A 24580-nucleotide genomic window follows, 5' to 3' on the forward strand; every position below is an offset into this window, starting at 1 on the left:
ATATTAAGCTTCTATGATATGATATTAGCCTATTATTAATGTCTCTAACTTATGTATATTCAAAGGACATATAAAGGATATTATTCCCATTACATAGTATTAAATTAGAGACGTTAATATACATGAATATAACTTAGAGACATTTATGATATAATATATTAGAGGCTACTTGTGCACATACAATAATGGTATTCAAATATTTTTATGTTTTAAAATGTTATGTAATTTTTCCCGTTCACATATAATATAATATAATATAATATAATATAATATAATATAATATAATATAATATAATATAATATAATATAATATAATATAATATAATATAATATAATATAATATACAAGAGGCAATAATTTATTAATTTAACAATTATATATTCAATGTTATGTTATGTTTTAATATAGTATATAATTAATCCCGTTCACACATAATATAATATAATTCAATTACAATTGTATTATTTAATTTTAATAAAATATAATAATAATATGTATTTAATATATATTTAATTAACATATTTTATATGTTATTGTTAGGTGTATGATAATATAGTGTTGTACACACACACACACACACAGGAAATAGATAAACATACTTTCTGTGTCTAAAGTGCAACTGTAAATCAGCACACTTTTCTATGTTTAAAGTGTAACTATGACGGGTAGCGTTTGGCTGTGCGCGCTCTCGTGTGATGTAAGCGGCGCGCGGTGTAGTTGTGCTCGCTCACGCTGGACACTCAGTGGCAGAGTGAAGGAGAATCACGACGAAGATGGTCTCGATACGCGGAGTTCCCCTCGCGGATAGCCTCTGTTGGTACTGATTCGGAGTGTCCTCCCGGATAGCTTTGCTTCGAGGAGTTGCTTCATGTTCGGAGTGAGTAAAAGCTCTGCTGTAGGACTGGCAGAAGAAATACAGAGAGGGCTAGAGATGTGGCAGACGCGTATGTACAGAGCATCACTGTGCGCTTTGAACTTCTTTATGTGCGCTGCTCTATCCAGATGCTCACTGATGCATTACAGCTTTACGTTCGTTTACATGCCGCTTAAATGACAAAACAATAAGTAAACGAATGAACCACGTGTTTTGAACGAGTATGAATGATAGTTCATACTCAGTCCCTGTTGTCGTAATGAAAATTCTATTGTTCCTTTTCCAGTGTCAACTGCCAGTTCATATGCATTGTGATCATGCAATATTCCCTACGCGTTTGACACATGAAGGAATTAACTAAGATAATTATTGTATTTATTGAAGTATTGCAAATGAATGCATTTTGCATTTGGATGGTTTAAATTATAAGATGCTGTTGCATTCTTTTCTATTAGATTTAGATAAAAGATAATGCTGAACTGTAGACTTTTTGTATTTTTATTTGACTTCATTGTTATTTCTGGTGTATATGCGTCTGAAATCACACTGACCTTGGATTGGATGTAAATGACATGACATTGTTCTCTATGATAGCTGATTTCTAACTTGTCTAAGATAGTCATTAGGTGGTCCATGCACCATATTAGCGCATGCACCAACAAACCAGCTGCCAGTTGGCCATACTATGTAAAGTCATTCATATTGGTTTTTTAGAACATGATTGGTCAACCAGCTAATGATCAGCTTAGACCAGCAAATTGTTCCAAAACAGCTTAAACTGGATTTTCCAGCAGAGATAATTATAAATTTGTATGTATGATTAATTTCTGATGTAATGATGCTTCATGGTTGTAAGTTAATGCATATGAAAAAAAAAAAGCCAATGTAAAGCTACAGTGTCTGGGCTGAGCAGTATACCTTCCTTTTCAAAGTCATCATTTCAAAACACAAGTAAACTACACTTAAAATAATATATATATTTTAATGTTAGTTTTCTTAAATCAGAAAAATGTTTTTATTTCTTTTTCCCCCCTTCATTTGTAAAACATTTTTGCCATGGAGAGTATAAGCAGAACAGATAATGTGACATTTGTGAGATCTTTTAATTCCAACTTACTAAGTTAAAGGTGGTTTAAGTTGCCTAGGAGACACAGCGGTTTCATTATCTTCTCATCTAGAGGCATTTACTCAAACGGGCACGGTGTCCTTTCTATTGTAACGAGTCCTGCATTTACAGTCTGGTATAAGCTTCTTTTGTCCGTTGTTATGGATGCATCTATTTTTGTGTATTACATTGGTGATGTTGGTATTAGATTGTCATGTTGTTACGCTGTGATAATGGATGGGCCTCCAGCAGGGTTAAATCACACATGAAATTACACATTGATATGTCCCATCTTTCCTAGAACAGCTCAATGACCATCAGATTTGCAGATAAAGGGCAGGATCTGGTTTTGATTATTATTATTTATTTTATCAGCACACTTACTGATATAATAATAACCTGGATGATTTGGTTTTTCTAGATTTCTAAATGCAGATAGACGTTTCTATATAGAGCATAGGCCTACATCAAATCTCATGATAAATTGTAGCAATCTAGTAGCCGCCCTTCTAAATCTATCAATCTCAGTGGCATAAAATGGTGTGTGTGTGTGTGTGTGTTGTACAGTAGATCATCATGCTGGGTGCTGGCCATGGAGAATCTATTTTTAATTGGCCTTGATAATGATAACAGAAACTTTGCAGCGGTCTCTGTCTGTTCATAAAGTTAGTTGTTCTCATGGGACTAGACAGGATAGTTTGGCGGTGCTGCACGGTCACACTTGCTGGTCTGCTTTCACACATATGTCACAAGACCGGCAGTTAGACAAAAAAAGCAAATTTGATGCCCAGACTTGTTTTATTTCTTTAGGCTATTTTAACATGCAAAGTTAGTTTTAACAAAACACTGCTGTTATAAAATCATAATAGTTGAATTATACCAAAGGATCGTGACAGTTATGTTGTTCTATGTTTCTCATCAAATGCTTAGAATTTCAAGATCACAAGTGATGAAACTGAGCCATCATCTAATAGCTGTAAAATGCAACTCCATATTTTTCATTCCATTTTTTTTGTAATTTTATAAACATTAGAATAATATTATAGATGTTTCTGCATATTTAACTGGAATAATTAAAAGCTTTATAAGCCATTCTTTGGTTGATTCCACCTATCCAGCCACACTAAAAACATCTCAACCAATGGAGTGAGTTTGGGGAAAGGACTTATTGACCAATGGCTGGAAGTGAGAATATATATATATTTTTTTTATTTCTTATCTTGAGGCAAAAACAAGATGTTATTTCAAATTTGCCTTAGCAGTTTGAGGAAAATTATTGTCAATACATTTTGAAGCGACACATTTTAAACAAATTAATGTAATGAGTAAATCAAACCATATTACTACGTACAAAGCAATGGGATGTTCAGGTGCTTATTTGTAACCCCAAGTCCTTTTAGTCTTTTAGTCTTATTTGTAACCCTAAGTCCTCCAAGTATTTTAAAGCAGGCATTTGAAAAAATTAAACCAAATTAAGCTGACAAAATGCAACAGATCAAAATTTGGCCTTGAAGAAGCACAGCCTCCCTCCCTCTCTCTCTCTCTCTCTCTCTCTCTCTCTATTCTCTTTTAACAGCTGATATTTATTCTGTTTCAGCCTTTCTCAGAGTATCATCAAGGCTCTAGTGAAAGGCATGACAGCTTCTGTTCTTGTGTTTTACTGGCGAGATCCCAAGAGAGCTCAACTATCCATTCATTTCACCAGTTGGTCCACAAATTCCATTAATATTCTCACATTAATGAACAACTGAAAGCATCACAGCAGGGAGCACAAACAGAGAGTTATTACTTAATGATAACTTTTTTTTTTTGTCCAATGCAACTTGCAGTAGAGCTACTGGACAGCTTCCTGGCATTTATAATAGACATATGTAATATTAACTTCTGTTTTGTGGTCAAACTTTAATTTAATTTAATTTAATTTAATTTAATTTAATTTAATTTAATTTCATTTCATTTAATTTCATTTAATTTCATTTAATTTCATTTAATTAAGTGATTAAGCCGTGGCACCAAAATAAATAAAATAATAAATAAAGCCTATTTCTGTTTTAACCATACTGCGGTCATGGTTTTTCATTGAAAATTATAAGGTGATTCAATTATAAGCTTCCAAAAACTGTAAATTTAATGTATTTTACAGAAAAATTACATGAAATGTTTCTTTACGTTTACATTACAGTATTTCCCTGTATTTAGTAAGGCAACTTACAGTTAACCAATTATCCATTTTTGTAGTCTTCTAGCATTAAAATCATAATATTTTTTGATGTCGGTCAAATGAAGAATCTACATATTACATATGAAGATTTTTGTAAAGTTCCCGTTATTGTTACTCTGAATAGGTGTTTTGTGGAGGTGACAATGATGAATCAGCGGTAGTTTGCAGAGGCGCACATTGCTAACGACATGTGGGCTTTTATGCCTCTCACCATATGGGGTGCATCATGTGGCGTTCCTCCTTCAGTAAGGTGTTAAAGACCACACTGTGTTCTAACGATAAGGCCTAATCCTAGGCTCTACAATATGCTGTAGCAGGGCTTGTGTAAAGTCTGGCACTGGAGGGTTATAAAGGGCCAGAGGTCTCACTGTTATCTCTTATCTTAAATCACCGGATTTGAGCACATCATCATATTGGATCTAAAAATACACCGTAGCCAATCTAGGGACCAAGGTATCCTGGCTTTCAGTTAGATCTTCCTTGCTAACTGTCAGATGTCTTGCACCAAGAAAGCAACTTATTTTATTGTCTGCTCTGAGCTGTACGAACCATATCTCAAGTAAATAAAACAGATTGTTGCATGTTGTGAAGCTTTAAAACTCTCACTTTCTGTCAAATAAAGCCTGTGTCTGTTTGCACTGGATATATTGTCAGTGACGGTATAATAAGGGGTCGCATTCACAAGGAGCTCTTATCGATCTTACACTGGAACCTCGCAGATGTGAATTATTTATGAAAACAGAGTGTCTTCATTCTTGGCACACTATGTGTGTCAAAAGCCTAGACTGTAGGTGTACGGAGAAGTGTTACTTGTAAAATACAATCAATGCTGTTTTAAAAGGCCTGTCTTGCATTTGACATTTCATGTTTGGCCAAGTGCAACATACTGAGAGTTTTGTGATGCCCTTTTCAAATTCTGGGAGCGATTTGCTGTTGCTTAAGACACCGTAATGGTTTCTGTTGCTGAGAATTGCCATTTTGTTACTAATAACAAAAGAAAAAAAAAATAGTGAAAGGAATATAATGGAGTATGCCATTAATAATTCTAATAGTAGGCCTAAGTAATATCATTTTTGAAGAAAAGGAAAAGAAAAAAGAAATGCAATTTCGTCACCAAATGTTTTATTATGAAAAATGTGAATAATACTTTTAAAATAATTATCCCAAAAGATTCTATGCAGACTTTTCAATTTTATAGGTGTCATAAATGCAGTCCAATAACTGTATTCGATAAATACTAAACAAACAAACAATGTGATAACATTGCATTAATACTGGTAATTTTTTTACAGTATAAACTGTAGACACACACACACTGTGTGGTCTAAATAAAATGTTTATATATATATATATATATATATATATATATATATATATATATATATATATATATATATATAATATATATAGAAATTTCTGTTCACACTGACAACAACCAGAAATTATTAAGGTTGGAAACTGAGAACTAACTAGTTCTTATGTTTTGTATATATATATATATATATATATATATATATATATATACAAAACATAAGAACTAGTTAGTTCTCAGTTTCCAACCTTAATAATTTCTGGTTGTTGTCAGTGTGAACAGAAATTTCCCAGACAGAAAGCAGTTTTGGCCCAGTATGTTGCTCACACTACACCATGTTGCTGTCTGGGTTACTGGAATTGGTATGTCACTCTCAAAGTTTAAGATTTAGAAGCCATCATAGCCCAACTAAGTAATTGTGCATCCATAGCATAAATGAGTATATAGACAAGACAAGCATACATGTATTTAGTCGTGAGGATATCTTATAGTATTTCCCCTCTAAATTGAACACTTTTAGGGCTCTAGACTGAAAGTTAAACTTCTGTGGGTTCAGTTCCTTACGGCTGCTTTGCTATTGATCAGTGTTAGTTTGCCTTCCTTTTCTTTCATGTCACTTTCTGTACATCCTGTCATAAATCTTTCAAATGTGTTTTTGTACTGTATAGGAGTAGCAGCATTAAAATCTGTGCCAAGTAACCGCAAAGAGCCCTCTACCTCTCTGACTGATAGAATCATTTTAAAAAGCTAATGTGGACTATGCTTAGGAGCATTTAAGTGTAGCATATATTGATTTGATAAATAAAGCCTTAGATAAATAACCCTAATTGATTTAATTTTATTGAAGACCGCTTTTTTGTGAAATCACTTCAATGCAGATTCGCTTAGATGATCTTTGAAAGAAAGAGAGTCCGTTTAGTACTTTATTGCTCTTGCTATCTTGTGGTTTATTACAGTAGAAAACTTTGCACATCTTGGAGTCAGCAAAATGGTTGGTTGAAGCCTGTTCAAAGAGATTATAGCAAACCCTTCTAATGAGTGAAAATTGTTCTGCAAAAAGAAATCAAACAACAAATAGAGTAGTGTTTGTATGGTGTAACTAGTGGTTCATAGATCTTTGCTAGCTTAGGTTTTTGCTAACTGTCTCAGTTAAATCAAAAGAGCTCACCATCTGATGTTCTGGTGCCTAGATCCCTCCTGATTTCTGGACCGTTTTATCGTCTGCCTGGTGGAAGCTGTAAGTAGTGCAGTTTGAGATGTTGTTCATGCTTACAGCACAAATAGTGCAGAATGAAATCGATGAGGAATGCTAATAGAGATTCTTGTCTTGGCAAATACCACTAATCACACCAATCAACTCTGCAGTCCTGATTGAAATACATTTGGAAAACTCATTGCCATTTCTAATATTTAAGACAATTTTACAGATGATGCAACTAGCTTGTAAATACCTAGAAATAATGTTATGGCTTAATATAGTTAAATGCTTGAGGTTCTGTACTATCAGTCCAAATATGGATTTGGATAATGTCAGATCTGATTGATCCCACTTTGCCTTTCTTTGGTATTTCAGCAGCGTCCGGTGCACATCAATATTGCGTCATTGAGCACAATCTTTGTTTGGGGAGGCAGATAGCCAATGGGAAAATCATTCCCTGAGGATGCACTGTACAGGAAACTAAGGTCTGTTTTTTAAACGTGAGAAGATGAATCACATTTAATCTGTGCTTTGTTCTTCTAGCCCACACGAATGGGCTTTGCCCTCAAGCAGCTGGAATCTCCTATAAATAGGTGGAGATTAAAACCTTTGTTGTCCGGCTAACCTACAGTTCATCTTCAATTTGCTGCTGCTAAGGTTGTGTCTGATCCTCTGGGTATGATTGGATGTGATTTGGCTCATGTTATTTTTGGCCGTACATGTGATGTGACACAGTAAACAGCTTTGATGTCTATCGATATGGCCGGAGACGTTGCTGTAATGCATCGCTAATTATCTTTGTTCACCATTCACAGATGTGTCGGTGAAGGTGTTGGAATGTTCGAACGAGTGACCAGTCTTGATTTAGATTCTGAATGGGAATTTGGATGCATTTGAGATTTAGAGGTGCAGCAGTCAAAACATCATTTTCAAAGGTCTGAGGTGGAATATAGGCTGGCAGATAGACAAATGTGTGACGGGGGAAGGCTCAGAGCCATGCCATCTGACACAGCTGGAGCTGTTTGATAGTTGTAGTGTGGTGGTAGTTTCTTTGAGCAATAATGCCATTAAATCCTCTTCTGTAAAAAAGTTTGCTTTGAGTAACCCTGCTGAAAATGCAATCTTAAACCAGTCCTAGCTAGTTTAGCTGACCAGCCAGACTAGTGTACAGCTGGTTTCCAGCATTGCTAGTTGTGGGGTTTTGTTAGTGAATGAACTGGGATATTAGAACAAATCCTTTAAGTGAATAAATCATTCTTTCTTTATGCCCATGACATAACTCAAGTCTCTTTGTTTATCACTCTTACTGGATTGTTGTAGATTTGTATACATGCACATTTTTATAACTCAGCTTCGGTGATATGATTGGTGATATATCTACCATATGTCGGAGTAACTTCCAGAAAGAATCGATCCAAAAATAATTAAAAAGAACCAAGTGTCTTTGTATTGCAAGATGTTTTCCAGTAATAATAATAAAAAAAACACAATTAATGAAATCTCGTGAAGCAGTAAGTATCACCATGGCATCACCCTGCACTTTTGGACATGTACCCTGGTTAGACCATGGTATTCTTTGAAATACCTTGGAATATCAAATAAATATAATAGTGGAAGAAGGTTAATCATTCATCCTAACCCTAACCCTAACCCTAACTAAAGCTTCTCCCTGGCCAAATATTAGGATACATGGAGAAAGAGGTGTCCAGATAAGCAACCTTTTTTTAGATGCGCTTATAATTCTGTTAAAAAAGATGTGGCCTTTAAAATGTCCTGCTGTTGTATATGATGATTTAATTGGTGTTAATTGGTGAATCTCAGGTTTTTTATAAATATTCAGATATTCAGTGTAAAATCTAACATTTTAATTAGTCATGACAACCAGCAGCTCCAAAAACCTGAGCTATTTCACAGTGTGTGAATCATGTATTTTTTTATGGTCAATACCCTTGTATGTCTAAAGATCGAAGATATCAGTCCATAGGCAGCCTCACAATAGTTCTGTTCTAAAACCTAATGAACTGCCTATCTAGACAACATTTTAAGACATTTTAGGCATGCTTATGCTACAAAGTCTTTAAAAAAAAGATACAGTAACATTATGTTGCTGTATCAAAATTCTATATGGCGGCATTGGAGCAGCTGGTTAGGATACTGCTTGAAAAATTGTAGCCGCTTATTGGCAGTAGACAGCATGGCAGCTCTCAGATTTTGGAACAGAGCTGATGTCTTCTGACCTGGGAAAGACTAGCTTTAATGGCTCACAATCTGCACCCCTGTCATTGCTGTCAGAAGCTTTATCATATCTGTTACTGAAACTGCACAACAGAGCAGTGTCAAAACAGTGTGATCGTGGTGTTCACTTAGAATCAATAAAAAAAGATACCCTAACACAAAACAATTCAAATAGAGGAAATAGTTTTTGTGCTTTCAGGTTTATTTAGAATATCCTGAGAAACAATATTTTGACAACACTGTCAGCAAACAAGTATTACATCATGTAATTTCAAAAGTGTTATCTGCACACAGTGATGGCATTTTCACAGCTGTATGACAGCTATGGGAATGACAAGTGAAGGTACAGTATGTTCAGCTGGAGTTATTATGTATACCCCCATGAGGTTATGAGGTCTCAACCTACACCTCCACAAAATTCAAAGAGCTAGCCATTTATGTTGCGGTCACATATCATCATACAGTAAGAAGAAGACTAAGGGTGGGCGGTATGACCAAGCTTTTGTGATGGTATAAGTCATTTACGAAAATATTATATAGAAAAATAGTTAATTTTGCTGGTGTGTTTTATTATTACAATTTAAATATATGTTGTTTATTTTAGTATATTTTCATTTCTGACAATCATTAACATTGTTTCTCCTTAATATAAATATATATGTATTAGGGGTGTAACGGTAAGCAAAAATCACGGTCGGTACGAACCTCGGTTTTAAAGTCACGGTTCAGTTCATTTTTGGTACAGTAAGGGAAAGAAATGCAAACATTAAACTACAGGTTGTTTATTACTATAAAAAAATTTGTAACAATTTGTTAAAAAATTTTTTAAATACTTTTTAATAAAATATATATAAAATAAAAAAGAATAAGAAATAAAATACTGCTGCAAAGTTCTCCACTAAATAAAATACTCTCAGTCTCAAATGAATATCATATAATAAAATATAATGAAAAATATAAATAAATAACTATGATTACAGGGCAGCATTACCAATCCCAGCTTGGAGGGCTGCTCATATTTAAAAAATATATATATAACTTTTCCAAAGTGTAAAGTCTGTTTAAATGCCGACGGGAGCTGAGTTTGAATTACAATCATTTTTTTCCTAGTTGTAGTGATGTTCACACTCGCATGATGCCTTTTGAAAACCTTAGGACGTTGGCACACTGGCATATTTCACCTGTCAAACATAGTCTATTTTGCCGTCAATACTTTTAACTGTGTCCTTTATCAGTAGGCTTTATATTTATGCTCAACATGAAGTATAGATATTGTTGTCATGAAGACAAGATCCTGGTCTGTCTCCCTCTATGTTACCTACAGTAGCAACAGCGCGTCAGCACCGCGTCAGTCACGATTCTGGAAAAAGACACCATCACGAAGCAGCCATCACGCAACTGACACGCAGCAGAAACGCCACGCTCACGCCACGCATCCAGTGTGTCACCGGCCTTAGAATCAGCTGCAGGGCGGGATTTGCGCTGAACGCGGAGACTTCCGCCACATTTGGAAACACGAAAATGTACCTATGTTCCGCAATCAAAATATTGCATTCAGTCATTCGGTACACACGTGCACCGTACCGAAAGCCCTGTACCTAAACGGTCCGGTACGAATACACGTACTGTTACACCCCTATATATATATATATTATTTATATATATTATATTATTTTTTCATCAAAGAAACAAGTTTTTACTACCACTTATGATCAGTCATCATTGGCGAATAAAAGTCTTATTAAATATATATACCTTGACCCTTGAGCAAGGCACTGAACCCCAAACTGCTCCCGGGTGCCGCAGCAATATGGCTGCCAACTGCTCCGGGCGTGTGTTCACAGTGTGTGTGCACTTTGATGGGTTAAATGCAGAGCACAAATTCCGAGTATGGGTCACCATACTCGGTCACATGTCACTTCACTTCAATTCACTTCAGTTCACTACACTTCACATACCATCATTCCCTCCAGCTCTAGTGAAGTCCAGGAGTGTGTGTAGGATGTTGCATGACTTTCATCAGGAATAGGACAACCACAAACCCCATCCTGGGCCCTGTGATAAGAGAGGCACAAAAATAAGTTTATATTGGCTAAGGTTCATCAGGTAATCTGACCTGAAACCATGGACACAGTTACCCCTTTTTTTCTTTTATCAAAACATTACATAGACTGCTTTTTAAAAGAATGGGGTTAGTAAGTTTGGTAACACTTTAGAATAAGGTTCCATTAGTTAATGTTAGTTAACTACTTTCGTTAACATGAACTAAGCAAGAACAATCCTTCTACAGCATTTATAAGTCTTAGTTCATGTTAATTTCAACATTTACTAATGCATTATTTAAATCAAAAGTTGTGCTTGTTAACATTAGTTAATGCACTGTGAATTACCATGAACTAACAATGAATAACTGTATTTTCATTAACTAACATTAACGAAGATGAATAAATACAGTAATAAATGTATTATTCATTGTTTGTTCATGTTAATTAATACATTAACTAACATTAACTAATGGAACCTTATTCTAAAGTGTTTCCGTAAGTTTTACTTATTTATTTATTTTGTTTATTTATTTATTTGATTAATTTAATTTCATAATTTTAAAAACCTGGTATGCACTGCACCTGCTGCCTACTTATACTCCTGCTGTGATCAGCTGGGGCTGGATGCAATAATCACATGCCAGTGTGCATTGGCTCGTTTAGTTTATACTAGAAGTAGATTGGTCTCTCTAAGTGAGATTCCAATTCGTCGGTCACCGATGTGACGTCTCCATTCCCTCCTTCAGGGAATGAGGGTTACATACGTAACCGAGATGTTTTATTGATTTATATAACACATTTAAAGGCATAGTTGACCAAAGTGATGCACACAGATAAATAAATAAAAAAATAAAAAAATACAATATAAGTATAAAACAAACAACAATATGAAAGTATCACAAATTTATAAAAAGATAAAAACAGTTTATGTTAAAACCAAGTATTCCAACTGGATGGAAATTGTATATGAAGTTCAAGTACATAAATCTAAATGTTCCTTGTGAAGAACACAAGATACCACTGTAAGTTTTTTTAATGCATTACATTTCCCCAAAGATTGTTACAACTTTATGACTTTATGAGTGATGCATTTGTGTTCCTCATGCAAATGTTAACAGTCCTCCCAAATCCAGCAAGTCAACACCTTTACGTTATAGTGTCAGCCTCAGGTCATTGTGCTTGATAAAATGCCAGCTGTCCTTCCGCATATTGACCTTACCAAATCTCAGAGAGGAGAAATGCATGAAAATAAACACAGCACAATGCAGCACCCTTAAATTAGACATCTGCTTTCTCACCGGCTTATCGCACTACACCATGCTGTTGTAGGTCATCTGCGACATTGTTCACACTCGTATTGATTGGAAGATACTGTGCCATTAGCATCATTAGCCAGGCTGAATAAAGGAGTGTGTAAACAGAAAAGACCTTTGGATGTTAGGTGCTGGGAGACATAACAAGCATTACTGAGTTTTGTTCAGTCCTCATGAGCCGTCAAAAGCAATGCTTTCATTACATAACTAAGTGCGACCAATCACACACAAGCTATTTATTTTCCACTGCCGTCACTGCGACAGTGGCACAGAGAGATACTTTTGCTTCTTGTCAAGTCATGCTCTACAAGGTTGGGTTGTCTTGTTGCAGACCAGCAAGGCCAAATATAGAAGCTGAGGGGAAGCTCTTGTCCTTGGTCTTCAGAGCAGAGATTATTCGGAAAATCCAGCTTTATTTTCCCACACGTATTCTGTATGCCTGGACAAAAGCCAAGAGGGGCCCTGGGTATGTGGTCCAATAAATAAAAGACTTTTGTTTGTGTGCTTTTTTTCTGTGTTTTGCTTATATTCAATAGCTGGCTTAAGTGATAGTATGTTTAATTTTAATTATTGATTTATATTCATAATTGTCTTTTGCTGAGCAATTGTAGTATTAAAGTTGTGCTTCATTTGGCAAAGAAAGATGTTCAATACTTATCTAGGAATTGAGTGCTCTTGATTTATGATAAATGCTATGATCTACTCATGCTTGAATAAAGGGTCTGACTGATTAAAGGATCATTCACACAAAATTAAAGGAGAATGTTCATCCAAAAAATAAAATTTTTTTACAAACAGCCCACCTTATCCATATAATTACATGCTTAAAATAGGCCTTGTAACACAAGGAAATTTAACTTGACATTTTTGCTTTTTTATTTCAGTCACGTTTCATTCATGCTTTTTGCAGTGCATTGGTTAAATATTGAAGATAGAAAATGATCTGTAAGTGTGCAGAAAGGAAAGTATGAAATGAAAAAAAAAAAAAAAAAACGCTGCCCTTCTGTCAGGGATATATTTTAAAGCTTGTTACTGGGCTGTTCATGGATTAAAACTGGATTAACCTTGTTTGTTCTGATATTAAAAGTAATGCCTGTATATATTTACCACATTTTTGTGCATGTTTTTTCACATTTGTGTACATGCTGAATACAAGCATTTTGGCAAGCTGCTATGGTTTATATATATATATATATATATATATATATATATATATATATATATATATATATATATATATATATGTGTATATATATATATATATATATATATATATATATATATATATATATATATATATATATATATATATATATATATGTATGTATATATATGTATATATATATATATATATATATATATATATATATATATATATATATATATATATGTATGTATATATATGTATATATATATATATATATATATATATATATATACATACACATACATATATGTTTATTAGGGCTGGTAAACGATTAACATTTTTAAATTTAATTAATTACATGATGTGGTGATTAATCTAATTAATCGCACATCAAATTTGGAGAAATTACTCTGACCATGTCAGTGAATTTTGACAGAATTGTCATTTTTGGTTGGGTGAACTATAACCATAATAATTTGTTTTCTTAAATTTATTATTATTACTATGAAAATGTGAAATTTTTTCTTTAATGAAATGGTACTCTTAATAATAAACTAATACTGCCAGTAGGTGGTGGTAAATGTCTTAATGATTAAGTGATTTATTCATTCATTTGATTCGTTCAAATGGCTGATTCATTTAGGAGTGAAGTAAATTGTTCTTTATGAATGGTTCATTGAATCATTAGGCTTGTTGGACTTGAAGCGTATCATTACCATCAGACCGATCGGTGTGTGACATGGTCAAGGGTTTAGAGAGCAGACGACTCCTTTGAATCGCTCTCGTGGTACTTTGATGTCATGCACCCATCGGTTTGTGGAGTGCAATGTCACTTTAAAGTAGGGCTGGGATAAACGATAATTTTTTATCTAGCGATTATTTTTTCCGATGCATCGATTAATCTAACGATTAATTTTTCAGACCGATTCGATTTCGATTATCTCCCCATTAATTGACTACTAACAAATTATACATGTTGATTTACATATCTAAAAAAACATGAATTCCTTAACATTGCAATATATATTTATTACTCTTAAAATTACAAAATAAAAGACTGACTAAGAATGCATTACTTTGCACTTGTATAGAGTTGAAGCCAATAAAACCTTGAAGCCTTGAAAACACATAGCTTATTGAAACAAGCTTACTGAACACATAGGGCCTAGCTTACTGAAAAAAAAGTTCTTCTTTCAGATGAAAATAACAAAAACTTGATGTCTAGCATTCAATAAAAAAGGTCACCCAAAATACTTGTTTAGAGCAATTGTAACCAATGTAAAATTGTACAGTAACCAATGTAAAATTGAGGGCTTTAAGATAATACAGAGAGTGCTTTTCCCCAAAAAAAAAAAAAAAAAAAAAAAATTAACAGTGGGAGCCAGCAGCTCGTCATGGAGAAAAAAAAATCTCCGAATGCTCCACGTGAAACTTTGGCGTTCCGCCCTTTTTCTATGGTGCCGGGACTCTCTCTCGTACACGCCCTGTCAGACATCACTCACCGATCAAATAAGGCTTTGACAGCCGCCAAAAAAAAAGATCAATGCAGAAAAACCCCTGGATTGGTTATGTAACGTTGGACAGAATGTTGATCCAGCCATCGCGTATATTCAGCGCACATAATGCATCTACGTATTTTTTGCGTCAACGTCATCGATGACCTCGACGCATTGTCCCAGCCCTACTTCAAAGCCAATGCAACTATGGCCAATGGTTTAATGTGCCAAATGGTTCACCCAATTTGTCCAAAACATGGATTAAGAAATGAAATGCCGCTGTGGGTTGCTCGGAGATGATCAGTTCCGAGTCGGTACAAAAAAAATGAAAATGTCACGGTACCAGGTTACTTTAAGTAGCGGTGGTAGCGAGTACCTGGTCAACCCGGTTCTTGACGCATACATCGCTATGATTTCCGCGAAGCAGAAACGTGGACGAAATCTCAAAATACAGTCGTGAAAATGAAACTTACATTTTAATATGGACAGTCACGGAATTTGTAAAAGTTACCATAAATTAATCAAATCAAATCTCCATATGGACCAGTATCTGTAAATGTTAAGCTGCAAAAATTGGTTGAAATATGAATCCTGCATGTTATGCGCATCTCTGTGTGAATGAATTGCAGAGACGTGCGGGTTTGTTTACTACATAGACTGAAGCATGTGACGCTTGCAGTAATTTCAGCATCTGCCGTCTCAATGAGGACATAAATACATAAACAACAGTGAGTCACTTCACAAGCATTTTACCGTTTCATTTGAGTACAACCAGTGTCAATTTAAAGGTATTCAGTTTATTTTTCCACAAAGGCATTGTGCTAGAAATATTACTATTATTTAGTAGAATGTATGTGATACTGCTATTACTGTTGAATATTTTTATAAATTTTTTAAAGACTAAATCTTTTGGTACCTTGACAACACTAATTGCACCTTGCCTATGTGATGTAAATATGAGACACAATCTAAAAACAGGCGATTTTCCCCATATCTTGAATTTTAGGGATATTCCCTAATCCCTATGCTTCATCATGCAATAAGTTGTTTCCATGCCTCATATTAGTCATTAGTCAACTAACACGTTATTTTTTTCCAGAATTAATCTAATTAACGCGTTAAATTACCAGCCCTAATATTTATTACAGTACCTGACTAAACAGATTGTTTTGGACTTTTTGACTAGACACAGATAGCTCTGTGGGACTATACTGCTACTGGTAAACATGGTAAATGCCTATAGCGACATGGGCACAGGTGTGCGTGGTAGCAGCTGTGCTGCTTTTGCCGCAAATCTCTGTTGTGGGGTTCACAAGGGGGTTCAGCGTCGCAGAGTAAGCTGCCTGCCTTGTTGCTCATTCTGGTGCTGGTTGCTAAGTTGTCTGTCTCAGGTGGCAGAGCTCTTCCCAGCCGAGAGAATTGTCCCGAAGCAGAGCAGCTGCTGAGTGAAAGATATCTTGCATTTTGCCTTTTTGTTGTGGTGTAGAAGATTCAGAATAAAGGTTTGGCTGCAGAACTGATTCGTTTAGTTCAAATGTTAGCTATTATTGACCTGCTTTAGTTGAAAAAGCGATATCCACATAAACATAATATTATAGTGTATAAAGTACACTCACATTTACTTTTGTTCAGCTAATTTTCACAGGGGAAATCTAGTAATTTCAATAGGAATCCATGCGATATGTGAAATTCCTTTGCATATTTTGCAACAGGATCAGGTTGGTATGTGTATTCACAGAAAGCTGCTTTAAATGTGATTTCTGTGTGTGCAGTGCTTAATTATATTGACAAAAGACAATGGACCTGTTTTGCCTGTTTCACAGAGCTTACTTATACACGAGGAGCCTTTGTACTAGTGTCATTATAAGTCACAGTATGCATTGATTTTAGTGCCGTCTGATCCCGGGACTGATTGAAGTACTACTATTTTAGTAATATACTTAGTTACATCTGACCATAGAAGCCAGTCCTGTTTGAAGGTTCAGTCGTGTCTTACAACTGAATATGCTGGAGATTGTTTTTTTTTTGGTGATTTTCTTTTCTTGAAGCCCTCCAAGACAACATGTGGTGATGTAGGTGCTGTGCAATTTTTTTTTTCTGACTTCCAAACTCACCCTTTTTCTGCAGTTCTCCAGCTGTGATCCTTGACCCTCCTTCTCGTACTTCTCATATTTTCTGATACATGTCCTCCTCCAGGCAGATTTTTTGTTGATTGGAGCTTTTCAATTTTTGCTGCAGAAAACGCAGAACATCCAACATGGGACAGCTCACTGGGTCAATATCTCAATCGCAGCACCATTTCATGAACACTCCCTATTAAAAAGCATATAGACGAAAGGGAAACACTAGGGCTTTACTGTAAGCTGAACCAATGAACTAATGAGTAAGGTAGTAACCAACAAGGAGATGTGAGTGGTACTATGAGTGTCCATGGCAACAAACAAGGGAATAGAGCAGCAGGGAAGTAAGAGGGGAACAAGGCAAAAATAAAACACAAAACTACAAACTAAAAATCCAAGGTACAGACACAGGGAATTTTTTTTTTAATTCATAATATTTGATTTTACATGTACAGACTGATTGGAATGAAAAAAGTATATTTTTTTCCTTACACCAATAATTTTTATATAGTTATATAGTTTCATACATTTTAAGTCGTTTTTTATTTCTTCTTGTTTTACATATAAGTTTATTTTGTAGTGACATCAGCTAAAAGATACATTTTGTTCTTAATCTTCCTTGGAATAACATTTGTTATTTTTAAATAAAATAAAATTTTTATATCACATAGTTGTTTATCTTCTTGTTGTTTTACTCTACATATAGATTTATAGCCCCCCCCCCCCAACATTTCTTATTTTTGCGTTGTTTTTCAGTAAGAAATATTTGAACATCCCTAACACAACATAAATTAACTAAGATGTATTTTTACATTTATTTTTCTTACTAAAATGTGGGTAGCACTTTATTTTACAGTCCTGTTCCTCATGTACATACTATGTACTTATTATAGTAATTACAATAACTATGTAATAACTAGGTACTAACCCTGAACCTACCCCTAAACCTCACCCTACCCCATGTAGTTACTTTGTGTTACAGAACTTTCTTAGGTAAATACACTTAGGTAAATGCTGCAGTGGCAGCAGTTGTCTCAGATGATTTGGTGTCCCACATATCTCTCTGCATCAAGAGCCGACCAAAAATTGCACTGAAGCCATTCAAGTCTGTAACATTTCCAAGCAACAGTTTTCTTCATTACTAGACCTCCAGCCAAGGCTTACTGATCCGAAAGCATAGGAGCCATTCATTTACAATTTCATAAGTCGTACTTGTTGTAAGATTTTAATCGGATTGCTGATTGTAAGAGTAACATAAGAAATAGACATTAGTCTAGTTGTCAACACCTGTTTAAGGAGCTGGAATAAGAAAGCACAGATGAAAATATGAATAAGCTGAAAAGATACATTTTGACTGATGTTTAATTGATTTATGATGGCTGCATGCAGAGGCGTCATGCACATATTCATTTTTGAGAGGGCACCAGTGGAGTCCTAGCACACATGGTGTCCTTGGCAAGCCAAGACATGACTAAAGGAGAAAACTATTTTTAACATCATAGGATTTCTGTGCAGAAGTGTGTAATGCATTTATCTAGAGGTTTTCATTTAATGTCCAAGATGCCCCAGATTCCAATCCTGACCTGATGCATAATTTTATTAATAATACATCAAGCTAAATTACAGCAGAACATGATTGTGAGTGATTACCATGCAAGAACAGCTTTGACATTTTGATAATTCATTTTATTCCCCACAGGAAAAAGCGACATGAGTCTTAGTTCAGTTCGACTGACCAAATTTAAACATGAAAGTGTGATTTCTGCCACACAGTTGTTGTTGTTTTTAAATACCTAAAATAATTGTGCAGCTTAATTCAGTGTTGTCATCATTAACTAAAGCTATTAAAAAGCTGAAATAAAATAAATCTAAATAGTAAATGGAAAATTTTACATTTTAAATAAAAAAATTGGAAATGTTGCTTTGACAATTGACTAATTTATTCTGAAGCACTAGAATTATTAAAACTGAAATAAATTAAATTCAAGCAAAATAAAATATAAAAAAGAAAAAGAAAAATGACAAAAACATAACAAAATTACTAAAGCTATAATGAAAACTGAAAATCTAAAAATAAAATCTTATTCAAAATATTAATAAATACTGTAATAATATTAAATATATGAAAATCTTTGATTAATTTTCAGTTTTTTTTTTTTTTTTTTTTTTCAAGTTGCATTTTAAATACACTTCTGATGGAAGTTTGAACTGGCATTACACTTTAAGGGTGCAAGAGTAGCCATGACAGTCAGTCACTGAATATAAAGAAATCTTTGCATCTTTACAATAAAACAAAATACTTTTTTAGCCTGCTGCTATATTATGAAAACTCAGTTTATATGGATACAATGCATGTCCTGTGTTGGCCAGATTCCATACGTCAAGAAAAGTAAGCTTAATTCCAACTAAATAGCTTTCGTTAGCAAAAGTGATGTTTTGATTCTGTTAAATTTAGCACCGGTGAAGCAGGGATGAAAATCGATTGGAATGTTTTATGATTAAGCTACAGTGGTGCCATCTAATTTGCAATAATGGTTTTAGCCAGACAGGATATGGATTTTCTTTGGAGAGGAGAAAAATACTGTTAAATGTGGTGAAATAACACTTTCTTTGTCAACTTATTCAACTAACCTTAAACCTACCATAACAGTCTCTGAGAGTTAGTAGACATGTAGTTGCAAATAATGAGATTTAGTTGATATGTAGTTGACATGTAGTTACAAAGTTACTATTTAGTAGAATGTCTAAAGTGGAATAGTAAAATAAAGTGTAACCCATATATTGTATCTGCTACGCAAAGCTATCTGTTTTTAAGAAAAAGAATAAAAGGTCTTTTGGTTGGGCTGATGATGCAGTTCATCAGTCAGTCTGTTCCCACATTCGCTTCTGCCCTTTCCAGTAGTGAATTTTCCCCACAGGCTATGTGCACAGTCACATATGATTCAATGACTCTCAGACTAAAGAATCACTTAACTAAAGGCCAATCAAGCCTTTCTGCAGATGGAAGGCAATGCCAAGCAGTTCGGAAATTCTGTCTTGTGCTGCCAGCACAATGAATGTTATTTGTAATCCTCCTTGACACAGAGTATATCCCAGAAGGGACGCTGGCCAAATTCCTCAAAGCCACCCCGTCTTACATAGTGTGGTCAACTGAATGAAGTAGACAAAGGTAAATGTGAAAGCCTTGAAGTAAATGATAAGGGGTAAAGTCACGCTGCTGAAGGTAAGCCGGGTGGGTGGTCTATGAGGAGATAAGGAGTAGTCAGCGACTCGGTTCAGTCACTCCCTGCAGAAGAGGACAGTCTCATTAGAGATGCAGTAGAGAAAAAATCTCTATTTGTTTTGACGCTGTTGCTGCTTTCGTACTGTTGACTGATTAACATGGATAGATGACTGCTATCATCAGTTTCTATTAGTTGTTGCCTAAAATGATGCTGATTCACACTGACATGGCTTGAATATGGATATTAATTCACACTGACATGGCTTAGTTAAGTATGGATATTAATTTGTTCATATAGCAACAGGATTAAAAGCACTCAGAAGTAAATAACCACAGCTCAGCACCCTGGCAACATAGCAACAAGTTTGGCACTGAAAACTAACCCTATCTTTTGGAGATTTTTTTTTTTTAATTGAATAACTTTTTGAGTTCTGCTAATCTAGTATTTTATCATACGATATAGAACTTTGATCGAGTGCATGTTGTTTGGTTTGTTTCAGATGATGCTATGAAGACCACCAGAGATGACTGATGTGGAACCTGTTGTCTCTGACTTTGCAGCCACGGGCAGGACTGGCCGGAGGAATGCATTGCCAGATATTCTAGGTTCCACAGCTGGTCCTGGAGCTGCCGACCTACCTGATAAACTAGCCGAGCTTTCAGTAGGAGGTACTGTATGCTGTCTTTTGTTCAGCTGGCTCTATTTTATTAGTTCCAATAATCAAAGTATGCGCTTACAAGGCCAACATTATGACTAGGCAAAATATGGGATGAAAATAGTGCAAATGAATGAAAAGTAAAGAAAACAACACTCTTTGCTAATGAGGATTGGATTTCCACTGGATATCAGCATCAAAAATGTATACTTTTATTCAGCAAGGATGCATTAAAAGATCAAAAGTGACATTTATTATGTTACAAATGTTTATTGTTTCAAATAAACGCTGGTCTTTGAAGAATTAATGTATCACACACACAAAATATATCACAGTTTCCACAAAAATTATTACAATTATATTCAGCGGTTATGTTCAAATTATATTATAATATTTTACAATAATAATGCTTTTACTGCAATTTTTTTTTCAAATGAATGCAGCCTTGGTAGGCATAAAGGACTGAAACCTTTGAACAGTAATGTATAATGTAAATACATAATACATTACTATAATAATATAGTTGCATAATAAAGAGAAAATATGTATAATAATAAAAAGCAATAATAAGCAATACACAATAAGCAAAATAATAAGAAATACATAATGAACAAAAAACTAAATAAACAATACATAATGAGCAAAGTAAAATACAAATTTTAATTAAAAGTATGCATATAAGTACATAACCTGGATGAAATACTGCAGTGTAATTAAACATATGCAAGGGAATCATGCAATTAACAGGGCTTGAAACTAGTTCAGTAGTATATTAAAGTAGCAAATTTAATCTATGCAGTGTACCCCTGATGTCTAAAATGGACCATGATGTTTGCAGAGTCTGCGAGACTAAGCTGTGATTGACAAAAGCACCTCTTTTTTTCTACTGAGAAAAGAACACTCTTGTCATCAAATATACACTTTTCTCAATGCTTAAGTGCTTTTGTCATCAGGGGGTCGGCTGTAAGTCTAACTTTTAGACTGCCACTGGATGCTGTCAGAAAGTCCTTAGTGATGGTTCCTGTGGTAGAATTTTGATACATGTCCAGTGCAATTTATATAATAGGAAAACATTAAAAAAGAATGACATTAGTGATATAACCCTCAAGGCAATGACCTTGATTAAATGCACACACTTCTGATAAAGTCCCTCTTTGAGGATTAGATCATGACTGAACCTTCCTGTGCATCAATAACTGCCTGCAGACAAACACTTTTGATCTGCTCTGTGTTGCACATAAGCCTCAAAGGCATCACATGTGATCCCTGCAAATGATGTTCCATGAGCAGTTTGTGATGACGCTGGAGATTCTCAGCAGTGTTGAATCTGCTGCCTATTCCACATCATGCATTATTTATCCTGTTTTAAATAATAAACAGAATACTGTCTCTGAGTTAGTGTTCCCAAACCTGAAAATCATGTCATCATTTAATCACCCTCTTGTCGTTCCAAACCTATATAACTTTCTTTGGCACGATAACAGTGTGCTGTAACTGGGTCCTGATGAATAATAAACTACCTCTTCTGCCATCTAGTGGACATTTTTTATAACTGTCATACAAAATTGAATTGTCTTTTAGTTCAAAGAACAGTAGATCAATGAGATTTTTATCCAAGTTCAAAGGGTGAAGTCTTCTTCTCATTGTAAAACTACCATAAAAGTTTTTTATACCAGGGTTTTTCTTGGACTGTGTGTGTGTGTGTGTGTGTGTGTGTGTGTGTGTGTGTGTGTGTGTGTATATATACATTTATATATAATAGTATTTAAGTATAATTTTTTCTGTTTCTCTTCAGATTCGTACCTAAAATATCTAAAAGTACTTTTATGGTGGCTAGAAAAAATACAGAACCAATAATAGACACTTGATATTCTATAGTGTTTTTTTTTAATCCTGTTATACGTGCACAAACTGACAGTCATTACTTATAATCAACTACTAAATATTGTAGAAACATAATTTTCTGTGAAGTTGCTTTGTAACGATTTGTATTGTAAAAAGCACTATACAAATAAACTTGAAATGAATTGAATTGAATATAGTCATTAAAATGTTTTAAAAACACCTGGTTTATAGAACTTGTACACAATATTCCAAATCTTCTAAAGCAGTATGGTAGATTTGTGTCAGAAAAAGACTAAATTTTTCATCTTTCTTCTCAGTGCTATTAGATCACAACAGATTTGACTATACTAATGCCAAGTGCCATTGGTTCTAGCATGTCATGTGATCAACTGATAAAGAAAACAGTGAAAATGAGATTTGAGAGCTACAGGGAACACTATCAATGAAAACTAGATTATTTGCTTGTAGTTGAATTGCTTTGGATGAGCATGTCTGCTTAAAGAACAAATCCACATAGAATATTGCATTTAATGAGTATTTTTGGCCTCAACGCAGATGATGGCGAACAGGGCGGAGAGAGCTCATCGTCGTCTGACCCACCTAAAGAAACCACAGAGGAGGCAAAGACAGAGGGCTCATAACTCTACTCCAGCGCCACAGTGATCTGACCTCATGAGAGACTCACAACCTCTTGTCCCATTGACCAAACAACTGTTACTCTGTGCTATGCAACATCAAGACCACCTATGATTGGCATTCGGATGTGGGCCAGCGCAAAACAGCTCATTCCTATTAAAATGGAAAGTGTTTTTCAAATATCAACATTTGTTCATTTCATACATCGATGACTTTTTTCCCCAAAGACCCACTGTCATGATTTTCCCAAACGACTGGCTGATTTATGTGTCTTATGAAAACAGATGTGACTTGCTTTCTCATTTTAAAAAGGGATATTTTGTTTCATTTTAAGACTTTCCATAATAGCATTCTTCTCTGAATGTTGACATGTAGTGGCAAAATGTCTCTTTTTGCACAAAAAAAGTAAATACATTCCATTTGGTGATGTAAGTAAAGTTTTTTATCTTACAATATTTGTCTGTCCTTGTACAACACCACATCATCTGTGTTTTGTATTGTAAAGATATGTATTGTTAACATTTGACCCAGAAGATAAGAAACAGAGCTGAATAACATGAAACGATATTTTCTTCTTGTAAATACAGAATTGTACATTATATTTGCTAGTTTTGTTTAAAAGCCTTCTGTTTTGTGCGTAACTGCTGTCAGTGCTGCCCTGCGTGAGCTCAGAGTGGATTGTTAGCTGTCTGATTCATTGCTGCAAACATCTGTGGTCATGTCATTCGGACGTCATCTTAAGTGCTTGTCTCAGATATTTCTTTGCTGTTGTTGATTGCAGTAAAAAAATATGATTGTGGAGACATGTTGTTCTTCCTCTATTTCATCTTTTCACTGTGTTTCCATTAGAGAATTACATTTTATTTTATTTTACTATTTACCTGGCCATAAATCTTGTAATTTTGTCTGTGGTTAGCTACATATAAAATGCCATTATGCTATGTTTAAAAATTATAATAAATCCTGTGCTTAATTTTGGTAGTTTGAATTTTTGTGCAGTGGTGGTAATTTATGTAACCACCAGAGGACACCAAAGGTATGTTTTATAATACGAGGGTACTATATATATATATATATATATATATATATACACACACACACACACACACACACACATATATATATATATATATATATATATAAACAAAGTAGGA

The 24580-nt window shown here is 34.6% G+C and overlaps 1 protein-coding gene across 2 annotated transcripts; it reads left to right on the forward strand.

Moving 5' to 3' along the window:
• The first annotated feature begins 704 nt into the window (after positions 1-704).
• LOC113071851 (cAMP-dependent protein kinase inhibitor beta-like) lies at positions 705-24399 on the forward strand. Of its 2 annotated transcripts, XM_026245154.1 has the most exons (4): positions 705-877; positions 6703-6749; positions 20790-20958; positions 23346-24399. In XM_026245154.1, exons 3-4 carry the CDS (start codon positions 20814-20816, stop codon positions 23429-23431), a joined length of 231 nt encoding a protein of 76 aa, XP_026100939.1. In that variant the 5' UTR covers positions 705-877; positions 6703-6749; positions 20790-20813; the 3' UTR covers positions 23432-24399. The 2 variants fall into 2 exon arrangements, with proteins under 2 accessions (XP_026100939.1, XP_026100938.1); XM_026245153.1 differs by lacking the exon at positions 6703-6749.
• Positions 24400-24580: the final 181 nt, after the last annotated feature.

Source organism: Carassius auratus, unplaced genomic scaffold (genome assembly GCF_003368295.1).
Source record: "Carassius auratus strain Wakin unplaced genomic scaffold, ASM336829v1 scaf_tig00008323, whole genome shotgun sequence".
NCBI classification, from domain to species: Eukaryota; Metazoa; Chordata; class Actinopteri; order Cypriniformes; family Cyprinidae; genus Carassius; species Carassius auratus.